General features: G+C 41.4%; 1 protein-coding gene across 2 annotated transcripts in view; it reads left to right on the forward strand.

The window, feature by feature from the left end:
• The window catches only part of DHCR24 (24-dehydrocholesterol reductase), a 40,880-nt gene that overhangs the window by 22,820 nt on the left and 4,434 nt on the right, over positions 1–13,626 (forward strand). For both annotated transcript variants that reach the window (XM_073593455.1, XM_073593456.1), the window contains exons 5-9: positions 3,573–3,691; positions 9,298–9,561; positions 9,768–9,911; positions 12,266–12,463; positions 12,826–13,004. In XM_073593455.1, coding sequence (XP_073449556.1) covers positions 3,573–3,691; positions 9,298–9,561; positions 9,768–9,911; positions 12,266–12,463; positions 12,826–13,004 — 904 coding nt within the window. The remainder of the gene's footprint in view (positions 1–3,572; positions 3,692–9,297; positions 9,562–9,767; positions 9,912–12,265; positions 12,464–12,825; positions 13,005–13,626) is intronic.

Raw genomic sequence — 13,626 nt, forward strand, 5'->3', positions numbered from 1 at the left:
AGATGTATATGGGGGATGGAAAGATTACACAGTGGATGTATAACCCACACCGGTGCACATTACATGCAGTTCCAATTTACAATAGGTAATCAGTGTCTAATATAGATAAGCCTATGGTGTGTGTATGGATGTGTGACAAATAAACATACCCTATACAGCGTATGTTTGAACTGCCGTACAGGGTGGCTCCTATTTCCTGGTGCCACAAGGCACGACCCAGAAGTGCCTGGTGTGTGTATGTGTATGTGTGTATGTATGTATATGTGTGTGTGTGTGTGTGTGTATATGTGTGTGTGTGTGTGTATATATATGTGTGTATATATATATATATATATATATATATATATATATATATATATATATATATATATATATATATATATATATATATATATATATATATATATGTATATATATATTAAAACAAAAGGAATTAAGTGAATCACTGGTAGTCTTGACCCAACTACCAAACTATTACAGTAAAATATAGTGCATTAATAAACGTATCAAAAAAAAGAAAAAAACACCAATCTCAATATCCCCAATATGGGGATGCGACAAAGTTCCAAAACTCAAGGCAGCTCCAAAGGCATTTATGCGTCTGTATCGGTGATAAGGATATAGTTCACATATAGATGGATGAATGACAGTTCATATAAGATATAAATGTGGTGATGCTCAAGTTGTGTGACAGAAATCTAACAGTGACTTGAGTGCTCTCAATATCTCCAGGTGACTTTTGTGCTCCTCCTCAAGGGTCCCCACTCACCAAATCCAATCACCCCAATGGGCCAGTACGCATGTAGCTGAACAGTGCAGCCAGTTTTCACCACGGTATCTGCTGTAGTTGTTCCTAATGCATTCCTCTGGCTCCAGGTAGATGTGGTATAATCCTCTATGAGCCCCTCATGGGAGAAAGGAAAAAAGGACTCCCATAGTGTAATATGTAAAAAACGTTCATTAATTTGGATAAAAAATGAATAAATAAAAACATCAAAAAATTTCCAGATAACTGAAATGTATACAACCAGCTTCAGAGTAGCAATAAGCCAGCTGCAATCTGACTGACTGTCACTTAATCATCTATATGTGAACTATATCCTTATCACCGATACGAACACATAAATGCCTTTGGAGCTGCCTTGAGTTTTGGAACTTTGTCACATCCCCATGGCCCCTTCCTGTTCCAACATGACTGTACATCAGTGCACAAAGCAAGGTCCATAAAGACATAGATGAGCGAGATTGGGGTGGAAAAACTTGACTGGCCTGCACAAAGTCCTGACCTCAACCTGATAGAACACCTTTGGAATGAATTAGAACAGAGACTGCGAGCCAGGCTTTCTCATCCAACATCAGTGCCTGACCTCACAACTGCGCTTCCGGAAGAATGGTCAAACATTCCCATAGACACACTCCTAAACCTTGTGGACAGCCTTCCCAGAAGAGTTGAAGCTGTTTTATAGCTGCAAAGGGTGGGCCAACTCAATATTGAACCCTACGGACTAAGACTGGGATGCCATTAAAGTTCATGTGCGTGTAAAGGTGGGCGTCCCAATAGTTTTGACAATATAGTGCAGGGGTAGGCAAACCCCCGGCACGAGTGCCGCAAGTGGCACACAAAGCCACTTTTGCCAGCACTCGACTCCCTCCCATCAGCAGAGCAGTGCAGGGAAGTGTCAGTGAGACACTAATGCATTCCAATTTCAGAATTCCCCACGCCGCACTGAGGGGGAGGCACTGCGCCCCCACACATTGTAAAAGATAGGAAACATTATCTAGCTAGCTCCACCCACCATCTAGAGGAAGATGACTCGCTTGGTTGCCACTACCAATCTCAGAAAGAGGAGATTTCACTGTGATTGAGAAAACCACAATCAGGTGACAGTTTGTGGAATTATTGTTGAGCTTCTGAGAACTTTGTTGAAATTATTCCTGAACCTTCATCACTTAGGCCCCTTTCACACTGGGGCGGTGGGGGCGTCGGCGGTACAACAGCGCTATTTTTAGCGCTGCTGTACCGTCGTTCTTGTAGCTGTATTCGGCCGCTAGTGGTGCGGTTTTAACCCCCGCTGGCGGCCGAAAAAGGGTTAAAATCACTCGTACAGCGCGGCTATAGCCGCGGTATTGCTGCGGTATAGCTGCGCTGTCCCATTGATTTCAATGGGCAGGAGCGGTTTAGGAGCGGTGAATACACCGCTCCTTCACCGCTCCAAAGAAGTGGTTTGGAGGACTTTTTTCACCGTCCTGCCAGCGCACCGCTTCAGTGTGAAAGCCCTCGGGCTTTCACACTGAACAAACAGCGGAGGCTGTTTAGGGGCGGTTTGCAGGCGGTATTTTTAGCGCAATACCGCCTGCAAACCGCCTCAGCGTGAAAGGGGCTTTACTGCTGAACCCCGGCACTCTGTGTCCCTTTAAGCCACAGCCAGTATTCAGAGCAATGAAAATCACACCCAACTTTTGCTGTGGCGCACTTTTTCTCAGCTGCGGGGGCCCAACTTATGATCCTGCACACAGGCCCACTGCTTTCAGAAAATATCCCTGACCTGAGCTCATCATTCCGCATCCATTTTAGATGCTTGAATGTGACATCCCATACATCACATACAAGCACGTGGGCTGGATGCCAGAGGTTGATCAGCAGAATGAGTGTGCCAGGACAGGTAGATGTGTCTCATTTCTGCTTCCTTTCACCACTCTGCATATCATAGATGAGCAGGAGGGTACAGCAGTGGGGCAGGGATGTACAGTGGTGGAAGAGATGAGAAGGGGGTCCAGCAGTGGGACAGAAGAGCAGGAGGGTACAGTGGTGGGACAGATGAGAAGGGGGTTCAGTGTTGGGGCAGAAAAGCGGGGGGGTAAGAGCAGTGGGGCAGATGTGAAAGGAGGTGAATTGGTGGGACAGATGAGCAGGGGGTTACAGTGGTAGTGCAGGAGAGCAGGGGGTTACAGTGGTAGTGCAGGAGAGCAGGGGGTACAGTGGTAGTGCAGGAGAGCAGGGGTTACAGTGGTGGGGCAGATGTACAGGGGGTTACAGTTTTGGGGCAGATGTGCAGGGGGTTACATTGTCTGGGCAGATGTGCAGGGGGGGTACAATGGGGAAACAGATGTGCAGGGGGTACAGTGATCTGAGGTGTGTAGGTGCAGGAATTGGGGCTGATCTGAGGCGTGAGAGTTCAGGATGTTAATTTCTCACTACTACTCAAGTAGTCTACAGCATTTACTTTATAAAAAATCCTTTTCGTGATTGAGAGTGTGAAGTTGCCATTTTCTTGTTATAAAATCGCCACGCTCAATTTCTTTGAAAACATTTTTCGGCACACTGCTCAAAAGGTTGCCTACCCCTGATATAGTGTATGTTATAAAAGAGGGGGGAAAAAAGCTTACTTAAATTATACATTTTTCTTTTACTTTGTCAACATCTCAGCAGTCATAACAGATCTGGTAAAAAAAAATTCCTCCAAACACGTTCACATGGTTGCACAATTCTGTTGGAAGCATTACAGAGTATGTATTTTTTTAGATGAATTGACCCTGGCAGATTCTGAAACTATTCCTTCTGTTTTCTTTAGGTGGTCTTATTATGGGAACTGGAATAGAGTCTTCATCGCATAACTATGGGCTTTTCCAACACATCTGCTTGGCATATGAGCTTGTCTTGGCTGACGGAAGCCTTGTCCGTTGTACACCAGTAAGGCAAATCCTTTTGTTTGCTACTATTCCATTCAAAAGTATTTATTTAATATTTAAAGTGGATGTAAGCCCGAAAATTTTTTTTTTTTAATTAAGGCTTGCACCTTGTACAGTATAGGATTTCATGTCATCTGTACCCAGTCTTGCCACAAAGAGTTAATCAAGCTCTGAGCAGTACTCTTATCTTTTTTCAGTGAGATAAAAACTGACACAGAGAAACAGGAGTCAGTTCTTTCCCCTTGCTGTGAGTGACAGGTGATTTACATATCTCATGCACAAGCCGGTGAGAGACATTCTGTGTACTTCAGATCCCCTCCTCCTTTCTTCTCCAGCTCTCCCAGGATTGGCTGCTCCATTCCTCAGCATGATTGGGCATGCTGAAGTCATGTGGTGACTTTTCTGGGTTTTGACCAGATGTTGGTGATCATAGCAGAATTTCAGTGTAAGAAATACACAGGAGAAAATGCATATTGACAAGGGGAGTATAGAGGTGGGCGGGGAGTCTACTGACATCACGACCCCACCCACAGAATCTGCAGTTTTTCAGGTCTCATAACAGACAGAGGGGAGACATTTGACAGATAAGGATACATGCAGGAGACATGTATATCCTTTTATAGATAACTACTATGGCAGTAGTATAGGTGCAATGAAAAATCTGGACTGCCGCACTCCGGATTGGAATAATAAAGGTAAAATCTTTATTGAAAAAATGACATGGTATAAAATACGTACATTGCTCTGTTGAAGTGATACAGCATAACCGCTGACGCGTTTCACGCTCCCATAGAGCGCTTACTCATAGCTGGTTTGTACAACAATGAAAGTCACTTATATACACATTGTACGTCTCACACATGACCCCATACTGATTGTATAACTCTAAACAGCTGATCGTTAGATTGTATGGCCTCTTAACATAGAGTTAATTGGGTGTGTGTTTTATGGTGGAGTGTTTATTGAAGACGTGAATGTGCAGACAAGATGTTTCTATAGACAATACAAAATTTGAAGTTCACTGGAAATCTGCAGGTCAGCTCCATAGACTTTCTGGATGTGAAACTGACAGGCTCTGGAGACACCATCCAATCCAGTTTGTATAGAAAACCTCTCAGTGGCAACACTTTACTCAGAGCTGATTCAGCACACCCTAAACACACTATCACAGGCATACCATATAGCCAGTTCTTGAGGTTAAAGCGTCTATGTAGTTCCCCTGAAGTTTTTGAAGCAGAGGCCGAACAAATGGCACATAGGTTTAAAACTCGAGGTTACAAAGATGCATCTATATTAAAAGCACTCAATACAGTAAAATCTATTCCAAGGTCCACGCTTCTAAACAAGAAACCACATAGAAAAACCCAACATAAAAGAGAAACATCCCCTAGGACTCCAGTCTTTTCCACCTCATACAGTACAGAATTCAACATAATAAAGAAAATCATTGTGAAACATCTTCCGGTACTGTACAATGACCCAATATACAACAACATCCTCTCCAAAGGGATCAAGATTGTTTCTCGCAAAGCACCCACGCTGGGACGCTCACTGTCTCCCAGCCTATTTACAACCAAACGTACTAAAACAAATTGGCTTAATTTCATAGGCAATTTCAAATGTGGAATAAAAACCTGCAATTATTGCAGGTACATCAAAACCGGACAATACATAAGATCATGCAGCAGCCAAAAAGAGTTTTTGATCCCCGCTTTTATAAACTGCAACACCAAATTTGTGGTGTATGTCATTACATGCACCAGCTGCCAGGTACAATATGTTGGACGCACAACACGACGTCTCAGGGATAGGCTACATGATCACCTGTATAATATTGAGAAAGAGATTTTAACAAATGTATCAAAACACTGGATTTTCACACACCACAAAAACACCTCCAGTTTAGTTATCCAAGGGATTGAGAAAATCAGGACACCAGTGAGGGGAGGAGACAGATTCCAGATTTTGTGTAAACGAGAAGTCCTTTGGATATTCTCATTAGACACTAGAATCCCACGGGGGTTAAACTTTGAGTGGGACGTTTCACATTTTTACGAATAATATTTCTGAAAGACATGTCTAGCAATATATCTATACCCCTGTCCTCTCACCTCTCCCTTTAGCCATCCATTTATCCACCAACCTCTATCAAAAAAATCGCATAAGAGCTTAAATTGCAACTATCCAAGAGCTTGGGTACATATAGTCTGGCTGAAATATTCCTTCTTTTCCTCTCTTCAAAACAGAACCTTGATGAGGTTCTTGTATTTATTTCTTTACATGGATGAACGATTGGGGATATATCTATACATTCATACCAAAAGGACATTATGGCTTATATTTACTAACTTTTGGTTTGTCTGTTTAGTTAGTTATTTATTCTTCATCTTCAATCAGACACCACTTTCCAACAGTTGCTGTCAGCAAGCTACAACACCTAATTTATAGGAATAGACCTCACGATTTTGAACGCATAAGTCCATTTTTCACCTTCAGGGGGCCTATATACACACCATCCCATACCAGGGGTTGCAGCGAGCAAGGAGATACACCGTCCACATGTCTGTCTTGTCACTCATCCACTTGAATTGGTATTTACTTAGAAATATGTGTATTTTAAGTACCATACTCCGGATGGATGAGGGGGACGATAACACATTTAGACGTAACATTTATCTTCTTTATCTCATATAGTTCTGCCCATACACATGAAGACGGCGCACCAGGAGATGAGATTGCTTTAAAACAACACGCTTAGTAAACGCCCATTTTTTCGTTTAACCACAGTGAATGTTATCAGGTGGATAAGCATATGCTTTCAAAGACATATATTTTTGAGAGTTTGAGCCACAGAATTATTGGTGCATGATATGTTTTATCACCATTTATTTCCTGTATGCGTATCACAAGCTCGACAGGTATATGTGTAGGAGATTGCATGGGAAACATACACTCAGACATAGACCATTTATTGATCGTGTTTTTTAGTCAAGCCACAAACACATGGTTTAGTTTCCACTTTGTTTCATTTTATATATATTCTATATATACTTTCACGATGATAGATAGATATATATAGATATATATATATAATATATATAATATACACATGCCCCCTTCACGTTTTATGTTGATCTCCACTTTATTTTTCATTTTCACCTTTTATATTTTGTGATACACATAAATGCACATATACATGCATTTATAAAAATTTTTTTTTTTTTTTTTTTTTTTTTTCCTTTCCTTGTGGAGTTCAGATTACTAAAAAAGCACCCACACACCATATATGCATACACTTTGTTTGCATTTCAAATCTGGTAGAGTTCACATAAAGTCATGAAATTTGAAAGTCATGCAAACACTGTCACAGATCCTCACATGTAAGACTTTATCGTTTACAAAACACAGTGGTTTTTCATAGTGTCTCCTCATAATAACCTTTACAATATTCTCATTTATATATAAAAAAAATTTTTGTAAACTGAGCAGACATATGATATCTTTCACACTATGCCGTGGCTGCTGGACCATATGGCTCATATATACCTGCATTCATTTATATAATGGTTTACATGTTTATACGTCTAAGCGCTAGTTTTAGCACCTATCTCAGTCCAGTGGAAAGAAAGGAAACTTTATATCTTCCTAACTTCCCTTCTTCAAAAGACTTTTAAAAGCAATATAAACTTTTTATTTATGGATATTTTTTGTATTGTCTATAGAAACATCTTGTCTGCACATTCACGTCTTCAATAAACACTCCACCATAAAACACACACCCAATTAACTCTATGTTAAGAGGCCATACAATCTAACGATCAGCTGTTTAGAGTTATACAATCAGTATGGGGTCATGTGTGAGACGTACAATGTGTATATAAGTGACTTTCATTGTTGTACAAACCAGCTATGAGTAAGCGCTCTATGGGAGCGTGAAACGCGTCAGCGGTTATGCTGTATCACTTCAACAGAGCAATGTACGCATTTTATACCATGTCATTTTTTCAATAAAGAAGATTTTACCTTTATTATTCCAATCCGGAGTGCGGCAGTCCAGATTTTTCATTGCACCTATACCATTGGAATAGCAATCGCCAGCACCTGGAGCTCTCACAATTCACCCAGCGGAGGACGGGAAATTCAAACCCAGTTACCTGGAGCGGTGGTCACCAACCTGTTTATTTCAAGCATCTGGACTTTTGCTACTATGGCAGTAGTTTTAGAAAGGATGAGAGTGGGTTTAAATCCACTTTAAACATATCTGTACTGGATTTGGATTGGATGACTGTATACACTATATATTACAGATCAAGGGGATATACATTATGAAGACCACAAGAAAAATTTGCCACCTTAATCTTTTATTTAACCAAAATTTCAATAGATGGATTTGCTAGTAATCTTTTTAATATTTTTTGTTTTTTGCGAGATCATGTAAAGTTCACCCAATGACTGCAAGCTGCCTAGGCCCTAAGGCAGCAAAGAAACCCCAAACCATAATATTCTCACTGCCATTCTTCACAGTTGGTATGAAGGTCCTCTCTTCAGCTGCTGTCTTTTGGTTTTGCGCCAAACCTGTCTACTGTTACTGTGGCCAAACAATTCTGTTTTTTAAATTCGGTAAATTTTTATTACACAGTTTTTATGATTTACAGACAAAACCAACATTTTCACCTATCCACCCACTGCCTTCAAATATCAAAACTAGCAAAACTGAAAAACATACTGGTGAAAAGGAAATAATTAAAGGTTACAGTACTATCCTAATGCCAGTCTGATCACACCAATCATAAAAAGGAAAAAGGAGACGATTACACAAATTTAGATCCTTCCTAAGGTTTTGAAAGGGCTTCAGATTAGTGCCTAAGTAAAACTAACAGAGTCCTATAATATCCTGAGCTTTCCAAAAGATAAAGTCCGTTACTTTCTGAAGATCTGGGGGGTTAAGGAGGTTAAGAAGGTTAAGGAGGTTATGGTTATTCCAAAGAGGAGTAAAAATAGTGAAACATTCATATTTCAGTAAGGATCACAACATTGCCCACAGCTAAGATACGCTAAACAACTCTGTCTTTGATTGATGAGCACATTGTTTCACAAGACCTAATCTTTGTTTATTTGTTCAATGGCAAACTGTAGTTTCCTCATGTTCTTTTTGGACAGCAAAAGGCCTTTTCCTAGCACACCTCTTATGCAAGTTAGATTGGTGCAGTTTCTTTCTGATTGTAGATACATTCACTTTTCTGAAGGCCTTAGAGCAGGGGTAGGCAACCTCGGCCCTCCAGCTGTGGTGAAACTACAAATCCCATCATATCTCTGCCTCTAGGAGTTATGCCTGTGATTGTCAGGGTCTTGTAATGTCTCATCAGACTTGTAGTTTCATCACAGCTGGAGGGCTGAGGTTACCTACCCCTGCCTTAGAGAGCTGTTTTGATCTTGGCATGGTGACACCCCACATGCCATTACCAAAATAAGACCAGATTCTAGATATCTGAGGTTTAAAGAAGACAGGTTCCACCTGCATACTCCCTAAGAAGGGTCTAATCATTGGCACCTAATCTGGAACACCTAATTCTAATTTCATTATGCTCATGTTTGTTTTTCTTTCAGACTGAGAATTCTGATCTCTTCTATGCTGTGCCATGGTCCTGTGGGACTCTGGGATTCTTGGTAGCTGCTGAGATAAAGATCGTCCCATTTAAAAAGTATGTGAAGCTGCATTATACGCCAGTGAGGGGCCTGGAGAAGATCTGTGAGAAGTTTTCAAGAGAGTCACAGAAGAAAGAGAACTACTTTGTGGAAGGCTTGGTTTACTCTGAAAATGAGGCCGTCATTATGACTGGGGTCCTGACCGATGATGCTGAGCCAGGCCAGGTAAGTGACCGTCTGATTTGTCACATTATTTATATAAATGTATAAATAATGTGTGTGTATGTATGTATATGTATATATATATATATGTATGTATGTATGTATGTATGTATATATGTATATGTGTGTTTCTTCATTGTATCATCATTGAGATTTTACTTTTTTGTTCCCTGTGTGATTCACAGAAATTTGTTTTATTTCATTAAAAGGTGAATAGAATCGGAAACTATTGGAAACCCTGGTTCTTCCGCCATGTGGAATCTTTCCTAAAGAATAACCAAAGTGGAACAGAGTACATACCCCTAAGACATTACTATCACAGACACACACGGAGCATTTTCTGGGAGCTGCAGGTGCGTTTCACAATAGTAGAATGTGTATGGAAGTGCCAATGGTGGTAGAGTACAGAAGAGCTGACAGTGGTATGACTAAAGAGTGAATAGTGATATAGATACGGACAAGCTAGTAATAATATGAGTATGGAAGAGCTCACAGTGGTATGCACATGAAAGGGCTGATGGTGGCATTGTGTATGAAGGAGCTGATGGTGGTATCAAGTTTGAAGGAGTTGATTGTGGTGTTGAAAATGAAGGAGTTGGTGGTATGGACGAGTATGAAGGAGTTGATGGTGGTATGGACGAGTATGAAGGAGTTGATGGTGGCATGGACGAGTATGAAGGAGTTGATGGTGGTATCGACGAGTATGAAGGAGTTGATGTTGCTATCGACGAGTATGAAGGAGTTGATGTTGCTATCGACGAGTATGAAGGAGTTGATGGTGGTATCGACGAGTATGAAGGAGTTGATGGTGGTGTCGACGAGTATGAAGGAGTTGATGGTGGTGTCGACGAGTATGAAGGAGTTGATGGTGGTGTCGACGAGTATGAAGGAGTTGATGGTGGTGTCGACGAGTATGAAGGAGTTGATGGTGGTGTCGACGAGTATGAAGGAGTTGATGGTGGTGTCGACGAGTATGAAGGACTGGATGGTGGTGTCGACGAGTATGAAGGACTGGATGGTGGTGTCGACGAGTATGAAGGACTGGATGGTGGTGTCGACGAGTATGAAGGACTGGATGGTGGTGTCGACGAGTATGAAGGAGTTGATGGTGGTGTCGACGAGTATGAAGGAGTTGATGGTGGTGTCGACGAGTATGAAGGAGTTGATGGTGGTGTCGACGAGTATGAAGGAGTTGATGGTGGTGTCAACGAGTATGAAGGAGTTGATGGTGGTGTCGACGAGTATGAAGGAGTTTTAGTAAATCAACCCCAAATATAGAGTGCTTTTTGTACAGGCGTTTTAGAAGCGTATAGCATTTTTTTTTTTCTGCCTCCTAAACACTGAGCTTAAAATATGCCTCTAAACGTCCTAATGTACATGGACATATAGGATAACATTAAGCTGCTTCTACAGGCAGAACAAAAAACTCCTGTAGCAGCATTTTTTAAGCCCAGTGTGCATGGACCCTAAAGCAGAACTCCAGCTAAATGTGAGGTTTTTTTTTTTTATGTTATGGATAACTTCTTTATTTTTGTTATTGATGGCCTGGTAAAAACATTACAAATTCTGGATGGACCCTCTGCACACTGCTACACCCTTCCCAGCAAACTATGCAATGAAAAACGGGACTGTGCAGAGGGTCCATTCAGAATTTGTAGTGTTAAAGTGGTTGTAAAGACATTTTGCTACAGGTAAGCCTATAATGAGGCTTACCTGTAGCTACCCCGGATATCTCTTAAACCTGCACGGTTTAGGAGATATCCCCTGTATCTGCATGTGCCGACGTCATCGGCACATTCGCACTGAAGCAATGGCACGTACATTCCGTTTCTTCAGTGAGTGTGCCATTGCCGCGGGAGTGACCTCATTGCGGCTCCGGCCAATCAGAGCGCCGGAGCCCGCGATACCCGGAAGTAACTCCAGGAGCGATGTCGCCGGCAGGAGCTGGGTATGAGGACTGCTGCGGGGGCTTTGATCTAAGGTAATTTATCATGAGCTAGTGTGCTATGCACACTAGCTCATTATGCCTTTATCTTGCAGATTTTTTTTTTTCTAGGGTTTACAACCACTATAATATGTGGTCACACCCCTTTAGTGCCTGATAGTTCAAATACATGTACAAGCTATTGGGATTTGAGCACAGGTATCTCCTTTCTCCGTTGTAACACAGGTCAGTGACCAAATCTGGACCTAGTCGCTCTCCCCCACCTTGGGTCTTTATGCCCCATATTGGCATTCTGTCCACCTTAGCATTCGCAGTGGCAAGGCAGTGTAGGACTGGCCACAAAAAGGTTTACTTTGACACAGTCGGCTGGTTTAAACATGTATTGCAATATATGTATACTAAATATCCCTGTTTTTCATTGCATAGTTTGCTGGGAAGGGTGTATATCAGTGTGCAGAGGGTCCATCCAGAATTTGTAGTGTTAATATGTGGTCACACCCGTTTAGGACCTGATAATCAAATACATGTACAAGCTATTGGGATCTGAGCACAAGTATATGTTTTCTCTGGTAAAAACATTGTCATCCTAACAGGAAATGAGGAAGAATCATTGAGGGGACACAAACAGCAATAAAAAACAGCCAATTGTCCTAGCTTTCTGTTTTTAATGTTTTTCTTACTGTCCGTATTGCTCCTGGAGACTCTCCTGTTTCCTTAGATGACTTTTCATTTGCCAGTAAAATTCTTCTTTTCTGATTGTAGGACATTATTCCTTTTGGTAATCACCCAGTGTTCCGTTACCTGTTTGGCTGGATGGTTCCACCAAAAATTTCCTTGTTGAAGCTCACACAGGGAGAAACTATCCGGAGGTTGTATGAGCAGCATCACGTGGTGCAGGACATGCTCGTACCAATGAAATATCTACAGAAGTCCATTGAGGCTTTCCAGAATGAGATCAAGGTGTGTATAAAGAAGACTATTCATTGTGAATGAAACCCCAATGCACCTTGCCGACGGTGCACTAGGGTGTCTTTGGATGGACTTGCGCTGCTAGAAATGGTGCGTGCTGTCTTAACATAACATAGGTTGACATACAACATGATGCAAGCAAACACATCACAATGGTGTGAATGAGCCCTAAGAGGGTCGACAACATCCTTACACTAAACACAAAAAAAAAAAAGTAAATTGACAAAATTATCAGAAAAAATGTTGTGGGTATCTTGTGGCTTTCCACTCCTGTACATCGGCATATATGTAGGTTCTCTGCAGCTGTCCCATGTGTGTCAGACACCTTTACAGTATTGTCTTATTTTTTGCAGGTGTACCCACTTTGGCTTTGCCCTTTCATCCTACCCAGCCATCCTGGCATGGTGCATCCCAAGGGCAATGAGGCAGAGTTGTATGTAGATATTGGAGCATATGGGGAACCAAAGACAAAACACTTTGATGCCAAAGCCTCTATGCGGCACTTAGAAAAGTTTGTCCGAGATGTTCATGGGTAAGCTAATTGTCTGGTTTCTGCAAGCGTTAAGATCATGAAATGTATCACGTATATATGCAATATACAATATGACACAGCCAAACATACATCAACACATGTCATAACATGCATTAAATCCCAACTCTGGGCTCCCCCCTAATGCCCACCCCTTCCCCTTGAGGCTAGAAGTTTTTTTTTCTTCTAAAGTATTATATCATAAATATAAATATTTGTGTGTATAGATAGATAGATAGATAGATAGATAGATAGATACACACACACACACACACACATTTGCCATATTATGTTTTCTTTTGGCCAGACCAGACAGATGACGCACTGGGGTTGATATACTAAAACTAGAGAGTGCAAACTCTGGTGCAGCTGTGCATGGTAGCCAATCATCTTCTAGCTTCAGCTCATTCAATTAAGCTTTGACAAAAAAAAAAAAAAAAAAACTGGAAGCTGATTGGTTTCTATACAGAGCTGCACCAGATTTTGCGCACACCAGTTTTAGTAAATCAACCTCATTGAGTCCGCTATGGCCCTCTTCTGGTGGTGGCCAGTCTTTTGATGGTTTTCCAGGTTGAGTGACGGTTATTCAACCTGGAAGACTGAGAACATCTAGTGGTGAAGAAGA

The sequence above is a fragment of the Aquarana catesbeiana genome, linkage group LG07, assembly GCF_042186555.1.
Source record: "Aquarana catesbeiana isolate 2022-GZ linkage group LG07, ASM4218655v1, whole genome shotgun sequence".
In the NCBI taxonomy this organism is placed as follows: Eukaryota; Metazoa; Chordata; class Amphibia; order Anura; family Ranidae; genus Aquarana; species Aquarana catesbeiana.